The 8,206-nt window shown below is 32.7% G+C and overlaps 1 protein-coding gene across 2 annotated transcripts; it reads right to left on the bottom strand.

Moving 5' to 3' along the window:
* Positions 1-6,069: 6,069 nt before the first annotated feature.
* Positions 6,070-7,940, bottom strand: LOC107494048 (transcription factor MYB86-like). Of its 2 annotated transcripts, XM_052257786.1 has the most exons (4): positions 7,893-7,940; positions 7,452-7,697; positions 7,183-7,312; positions 6,070-7,113 (listed from the first exon to the last, which is right to left on the bottom strand). In XM_052257786.1, the coding sequence occupies exons 2-4, from the start codon at positions 7,582-7,584 to the stop codon at positions 6,300-6,302; spliced, it is 1,077 nt and encodes a 358-aa protein (XP_052113746.1). In that variant the 5' UTR covers positions 7,585-7,697; positions 7,893-7,940; the 3' UTR covers positions 6,070-6,299. The 2 variants fall into 2 exon arrangements, with proteins under 2 accessions (XP_052113746.1, XP_015970567.1); XM_016115081.3 differs by lacking the exon at positions 7,893-7,940 and having other exon boundaries at positions 7,452-7,876.
* Positions 7,941-8,206: the final 266 nt, after the last annotated feature.

Consider the following 8,206-nt stretch of genomic DNA (forward strand, 5'->3'; position numbering starts at 1 on the left):
AGGACTCAATTAAAAAAAAATATAAATTTAATTATAAATTTGATAAAATTACAGAACTAATAAAATAATTAAACTTTATATTAACTATCTTTACTTGCCAACATAATAATATATGATAAAATACGGTTTTAATTTCTAATGTTTTATTAAAGTTTTAATATTATTTCTAAGGTCTGAAGCATTTTACTTTTGTTTCAAAGGTTTATTTTATTTTATTATAGTTTTTTAGTCAAAATTAATTAAAAAAATATTTATTTAAACAGACAACGAGTTAACTATTATATGTTATCTCTATTATATATTATATTCTTCTAAATAGCAATAATAATATAATTAGAATGAAATATTTTTTAAAAAAAACTTTTTATATTAACCAAAATACTAAAACAAAATAAAATAAAACTTTTGAAATAATAATATAATATTTTAAATGTTATAAACAAAATTAAAATTTAATCCAAGCGTTTAGTAATAAAACAATTATTTATTATCGAAAGATATAATAATATAGCTCTCTCTATGTTTCCAATAATTGAGATTTTTGGGCAGGTAATTGTAGCATTTTGGAAGGATTCATGAGAAATGCATGGTGGTGTGCGAAGACATTCAACAATGGGATGAAATGCCAGCAAAATTAAACCATACATCATCACTCGTAAATATACGATATAGGGGCCACTACTACTATATAAATCTTCATATTCAGAAAATGCCAGCCTCAATTATATCTATCTATTAAAGCCCACCAATTATACGTGACGTCTATATATTCAGAAACCCGACTGCACGAGCGTCTGTCACTGCTGCTGTATAATTTATAATAATTAATAATTTGAAATTTCGTCATTTTCACATACGTCAAGAATTTAATATCAGATATCAATATCAGCGTATTTTTTCTCCCATAATATACCCTACGTACGCATATATCATTGCTCTCATCTACTGTCTCACCAGGCATATTTTAAATTTGTAATTACGGTTGTAATATTGCCATTATGGTCGCTTTTTTCAAAATTAAATCGCCTATTAACTTTTTCTTTTCCAAAAATACTATTTATGTACCAGAAATCATTATTAAATTAATTATAAAATTAATCAATATATATAATTTAATTTATATTTCATATTTTATATTGATTAATTTTAGTGTATATATTTAACATATTTCCACTACAAGATAAAAAAGTCTATCGTCACGCTTTTTTCTTGTTACGTTTTAAAAGCGTGGTCAAAAATGGTCAATGGCCACGCTTTTATGAGGAGTGGCGATTGATTAGAGATTTGGCCACATTTTTTCTTTTCACTCTTTAAAAGTGTGACGAAAGGAGTCAATGACCACACTTTTATTAGGATGGCAATTGATTAGAGATTTGGTCATATTGGGAGAAACAAGTACGCTTTTAAAGCGTAGCAACATGATTTCGTTATAATTACGCTTTAAAAACGTACCTGTTTATTAAAAAAACCTTTGAAACACAATGCTCTATAACTCTTCGCACTTTCTCCTTCAAAGAACCCTAAATGAAACACAAGGCCCTGTAACCCTAAAAGTGCTTCATTGTGTCCCTCTCATGCTTCACCCTTTAGAAACCTCATCACCGCTAGCTCGCCACCATTCTTGTCGGCGCCAGTCTGCTACTCGCCTCCTCAAGTCCACCTTGCCATTGATCTGCAACACTGCTCCGCTATCTGCCCCTCGCCGCATTCTGCTTTGTCATCGCGAGTCCCAACCGCAGTGCTCTTCTCCCTCTCTCTTGCAACCTATCGCATCGGTGCTCCCTCTAACCCTCTCTTACAACCTTTCCGTCGGCGCTCACGCTTTCCTCAAAAGGCCTCCCTCAGCTCTCACTCTCTCTCGCAAACCTATCGTCAACACACTCTCTCTCCCAAAACCTAACTCTTCGCCCAAAATGCCAATCGTAGTGAAAGAAACTCTTTGTGTAGAAAAAAATATGTGATAAATCATTGGTTAGCAAAACCCCATACATTTGTTCCTGTCCGTGGTAAGCTAACTGTGTTTCTCTTTGTTCTTTTCTCCTTCAATTTAATTCTTCTTCTAGTTTTCATACAAACAGTTTTTTACTAATGAAATTTCTTAAGATCTTCTATTCGTTGTACGTCTGATTGCGAATCAAAATAATTTAACTAACAAAGTATGCAATAAGTTCTTCTATTGTTTGTGTCTTATATTTGTGGTTGTAATTAACCTGAAATTGATATGTTAAAATTAATTAGTTTAGGTTATTTTTTATTTTTTGATGTCATTATTCAAATTCTTCTTATTTGTTGGTGTTGTGATACTAATTTTGATTTGTGGAATGGATTTGATACTATTTTAAGTCTTTAATAATTGGTTACTAAGCTTTTGTAGAGGTTGAAGGTTATTAATTTAAATTTTTTGATACTATTATTACCAAGTTCATATCTTTTCTTTTCTTTTCTTTTCTTTGCTTTGCTTTATATGAACTTTGGTTGTTGCTTCGGTACCAAGGCTGTCTTGTCATGTAATATATTCTCTTGCTGTTAATCTTCATTCCTTGAGTCATGGAAATTGATGAATTATTATTGCTATAGAGGCCATGTAATTGTAGTGCTAGTGAGGGAAAACCATCAAGCAGTGCTGCATAGGCAAGCATTTCCTTTTGCTTTGTAACTTGGGTCCTTGAGATTCTATTGTCCCTGGATACCCATTACAAGAAAAACACTCTTTTAGTCACACGTTTTTAAGCTACATTTGAAAAGCGTAGCTTATTCTATGAGTAGGCTACGCTTTAGAATAGGCTACCCTTTTCTCTGTGTTTTCCTTTTATAAGAGAATAGGAAACACAATTGTGGCATCATTTAAAAAGTGTAGCCTTAAATACAATAAAAAATCACTTATAAAGCGTAGCCTTATGTTGATATCTATAAATACACTTTTCGTACCAAAGAAAGCGCTTTTAAAAAGTAACTTATTTATTATGTTTTGAGTGTGCTTCTAAAGTGATGTCTAATGTATGTAGGCGAAATGCTTGACACTTAGTGAATTTTTCCCCCTTTTCCCCCAAAGCACAGAACACCTAGTGAATTTTTTTCGCACATACACTTGGTGAATTTTTTTCACCTTTCCCCCAGGCTATCATTGTTTTGCACAAAGCTAAGAGAGAGTTCATATCTCTGCTACGCCATCATATGGCTCTTATCCTTGCACCACATCCTCATACGGCCCTGCTACGCCACGCCACCACTGCGGCTCTGTTACACTGCACCGCCACCGCAACTCTGCTACTTAGCAACGATGCTATAGCTCTCTTACGTCGCACCACCACCTCGCTGTGCTCTTCTGCTTTGCTCTGTGTCTCCTTTACTAATTGTGCCGCCTCTGCTCTGTCTATCCCTGCTCGATTCCCTCTCTCATCCACAATAGGTAGGCTTTTAATTTTTTTTCTTGATTTAGGCAATTACTGTTCCTAATTTCCACTCCCTAATCACTAGCCTGTGTTAAATTTAATTAGGGTTCCTATATCACAATTTCATTTTTAATTAGAATTTTTCTATATCTGGTTCAATTTAGGTCATGCTGTTTGTTTTAGAAGCTTTTTCGTGTCACATTTGAGCATTGCTTGTTATTATTAGTGTTGAATTCTAGTTTTGTTCTTTATTCAATTTGTGATGAATTGGGGGTTTTAGCTTTCTCGTGTCATACCTACTGGATATGACCCTTGTTAATATGCTTCGTTGTAAGATCATAGAGCTAAGGGTGTTCGAAACTGATTCTAATGGAGACGATAATATTATCAGCTTTTATTCGGAATAATTCCAGTTCCTGCTGTTGATTGGATTGGCAAAATTAATATAAAATCAATAGAGACAGGACTTTCTGGTGTCATAGCTACTGGATATGCCACTAGGGGGTTTTAACTTCAGAATGATCCACCTAAATCGCATTATATATCCTGCAAGATCAACGACGAGCAATAGACTTTCTTTTTCTCTAGGTGTCATTTAATCAGAAAAGAGGAGAAACTGTTAGTAAGTGTAGCTTCTGCTAAATGCATCCATTCGTTCAATCATCTTCATCTTTTTCATTCCTACTACTGAATGCATAGTGACTGAACAAAGAAAAAAAATGAATATTGCTCTGTGTGCCTCCGTGCTTTAAATGTAATTCCTGCACCTAAGCCAAATTGCAACTTGTTTTCATTACATTTTTGTTAATATGCTTTGTTATAATATCATAAAGCTAAGGGTGTTCAAAACTTATTCTAATGAAGACGAGAATATTATCAGCTTTTATTCAGAATAATTCGAGTTCCTGCTTTTAATTGGATTGGCAAAATTAATATAAAATCAATAGAGAAAGAACTTGAGGCTGATTTATCTTACAAATCAACTCATTCTTTTCTTGGATTTGGTGGAAATCAGAAAATGGTCAAAGGGAAGATCCTTAAGTCATCAACTTTGAATGTTCTGTATGAAGTTGATGGTCATTGGAATAGGTATTATATTGTTTTTAAAATTTTTCACTTATCAATTCTTAAACAATTAATTTTATTATATGTTTAGATTTATGCTAATTTCATAACCATTTTGATGCGGCAGGGTAGAAATTGCAAGGATTTAAAATTCTGGAGCTAAATAAATTATTGAGGGATTCTGAAAATTTTACTATCCAATACTGTACCAAAAATAGATTATTGCTTAAGATTGTCTCATTGTTGGCTTCATCATGCTCTTTTATATCTTGTTTTATCATACTATCTTATTTTATCATACTATGCACATATTGATAGGGAAAAGCTTGCAAGATCACTTCCATTGCACCTTACTTCGATGCTTTATGCTTATATCATTTGAGAGATGAAGTCTTGTTCAAATACTTGTAATCTGCCATTTGTCTCTTGTATTCTTTGTGTGATTTAGCCTCTCGAAATTCTAAATTCGATTAGGTTAATATTAATTATAGTGAATATCTTGATCATTTGAAGATTGTAATAACACTAGTTTGTAATTTTATATTCCCAATATGATTACAGATTTTTATAAATGATATAAAATTATTTGATCAGCTCTTTGACTTTGTTTTCTATATACTTATTGTTTTTGGTGATTGCAAACAGATTTTACTATGTTCTGTTCATTTAATTTGATAAGAATATATTAGAATTTTTTTAATTTGATAAAAATATAGTCACATTTTAAAAGTATAGCCATATTCTCATTATTGATACGTTTTAAAAGTATAACCATATCTCTTGTTATTGGTATATTTTAAAAGTGTAACCATATCTGGTACATACAATTACACTTTTAAACGTAATAATCTATAAAAGCGTGATAAAAAATAAGCTATGATAATAGGTCATCAAAAGCATAACAACAGAACAATTAACACAGTTATAGATGTGATCCTTTAAAAAATGTGTTGACAGCTAAAAAAACATAACTGAAGATTATCATTACGCTTTTTTTTTACTTTTCGCTATACTTAAAAAATGTAACAAAATCAATGTTTTCTTGTTTTTTTTCTATTTACGCGAATTCAGTGTAACATCATCATTAAATTTGACTTCAATAATGAAATCCATAACGATTATATTGCAATTGAATTTTTGAATATACAATATAATAAAAAATAGTTAAAACTTATCTTATTTAATATTCATTAATTATTATAATAATTAATTAATACTAAATAAAATAAATTTTAACTATTTTCAGTTAATATTTTTAATATTTTATATAAAATTTATATATAGTTGTTGGATAAAGGAAAAATAAAGAAAAGTCGTAAGCATTTGTTAGCTGCAGTGTATGGGTTTTTGTCTTTTTGATTATATTCGAGTCTTTGACCAGATGACAGCCAAGGGAACCACACGATACGATAACGACAAAATTTTTTCCCTTAAGAGAGAGAGAGAGAGAGAGGACAAAAACAAATAGGCATTATTATTAGTATTAACTGCACGTAATAATTAATTGTTAGTTGGACAAGATGGAAAAGATTAATTAGGGCCACACAAAACCACAGTTAGCCTCACTCATTATCATTAATTAATTAATTAATTAATTACTAATCATTCATCTTCAAGAATATAGTGTCGTTATTCTTCAAACTCTTTATGAACACAGATACATCAAGAAGAAGAAAATAATAATCACATCAACTACAAATTTTCCTGTACTATCAACATCTTTCTAGTTTTGCTACCTTGCTTGTTCGCTCCAAACGAAAGAAATATTGAAATCCAAGTTGAAAAAAAATCAAATAAAATAGGAAAAAGAAAAAAAAAGGGAATTGAATTTACAGTTGAAGATCATATATGGTGGAAGACATCAAAATTAGCGGCGGTTAGATCTTCTGAAAGTGAGGTTAAGGGATAGGTACTGAAATGTATGGAAGAAGAAGCAGTATTAGTGTGAGTGTGTTCTTGATCTTCTTCCCATGAAGAACAACTGGTCTTGTATAAATCCTCACATTTTATAGCACTAAACTGAAAAAACGGTTCCACAAGCTTGTTAGTAATATTTTCAGCGCTAGCGTCCCATGGTGATGATGATGAGAACCCTGTTACTGATGTGTACATGTTTGATGAGCTGTTATTGCTTGAACTCTCCTTGTTGCTGTTCATGAATTGATCTGTGACTGACACGTGTCCCCCTTGATCCGAATTGGTTAGACTCGGCATTGAAGAGAATCCTCCTCCACAGTAGTTAGTTACGGCAGTTACCGGCGCTAGGTGATGGTAATTATTGGGCTGATGAGGAAAATCAGCATAGAATGAAGATAGAGGGTCCAAAAATGTTGGCTTATTATTGTTACTCGTCATGAAAATGTCTCTAGAAGCTTCCGTTATGGCATTGCTGTTATCATCGCCGGCGTAGTAACCGGAATCGTTCAGCGATGAGGCCAAGGCCGTTGAGAATGGAATTTGTATCTTGGAATTCTCTGTCGTCGTGATGATTCTCTTGCTGCAGCTCTCTTCTTCTTTTTGATCATCAGTTGATAGAGGCTTGTGTGTGGCTGGGTCAATTCCTTGCTTCACTAGCTTCTTCTTCAGACATGAATTCCAGAAGTTCTTTATCTCATTGTCTGTTCTTCCTGGTAACTGCGCTGCTATCTGAGCCCACCTGTATCGTCATACTTTTCAGCACTCGAAAAAGAATAATTGTTGATGATCCTTGCATTTTATAATTTACCTGTTTCCAAGGATTTCATGGAGACTGATTATAAGATCCTCCTCCTGCTGAGAGAACATCCCTCTCTTTAAATCCGGCCTGAGATAGTTTATCCATCTTAATCTGCAACTCTTTCCACATCTTTGCAGCCCTGCAAGTTATTAGGATTTCGTTACTTAAAAGTACGGATATTCTGTTGTTGAGTTATCTTGCTTGCAGACACCAATACAATTGCAGGGCAATTTAAAATCATATTGAAAGAAATGAAAGAGAAGGTGAATGTTTATTACCAGCTAGTTTTGGAACGGAGCTCCAGCATCCGACACCGAACCTTGTTATGTGATTGAAGAGCTTCTCATCTTCTTCAGGGGACCACAAACCTTTCCTCAGTTTCTGCTTTACACAGCAAGAATGGCGACCCATTTGTGAAAGAACGAACCAACACTACTATATGGTTGTACGGTGTGATGAAAATGCCTATGTTCCTTCTCACTTTGGTTTCCGAAACTCTCAAGTCGTCACTTCCTCTATATAGCCTGAAATATTTACCAAATTACTTATTATTAATTATTTTTTAATTATTTATGGTTCATTTAAGAGGTGGAAATGTTATGCTTTTCGGGGCCCCCGGAGAAGGGGGGGGGGTGGAAGAGACTAATTAATAGGGAGTAACTATAGAACTAATTGTGTTCATTTAGAGAAGATGAATAAATCATAATAGAAAATCTTACTTAGAATTGAAGTTAACAGAGAGAGAGAGAGAGAGAGAGAGAGAGATGTGAAGCAATCAAGTGGGTTTTACGCAAATCCGGTGCTGCTTTTGCATTGAAATTGATTGGTTTTTAAGATATCACTATTTCTAGAAAACATAATTAATTAATTAAAACACTAAAACACACACATTATGTATTTTTTTATTTAAAATTAATATAAATAAAGGCGATCCACTTTATGAACGTGTACTAATATGGTAGAGAATAGATAACTAATGGAGTCAGGTGTTTCCTCTTTTATTATTAACTGTTAATTAAGTAATCACTGCCAT

The sequence above is a fragment of the Arachis duranensis genome, chromosome 1 (genome assembly GCF_000817695.3).
Source record: "Arachis duranensis cultivar V14167 chromosome 1, aradu.V14167.gnm2.J7QH, whole genome shotgun sequence".
In the NCBI taxonomy this organism is placed as follows: Eukaryota; Viridiplantae; Streptophyta; class Magnoliopsida; order Fabales; family Fabaceae; genus Arachis; species Arachis duranensis.

Excerpts from the sequence above, each read along its gene's own strand:
- LOC107494048 (XM_052257786.1), bottom strand. The coding sequence starts at position 7,584 with ATGGGTCGCCATTCTTGCTGTGTAAAGCAGAAACTGAGGAAAGGTTTG. Across the intron at positions 7,313-7,451 it reads CTCCGTTCCAAAACTAGCTG|GGCTGCAAAGATGTGGAAAG; the intron begins GTAATAAACATT and ends AATAACTTGCAG. Across the intron at positions 7,114-7,182 it reads CATGAAATCCTTGGAAACAG|GTGGGCTCAGATAGCAGCGC; the intron begins GTAAATTATAAA and ends ATGACGATACAG.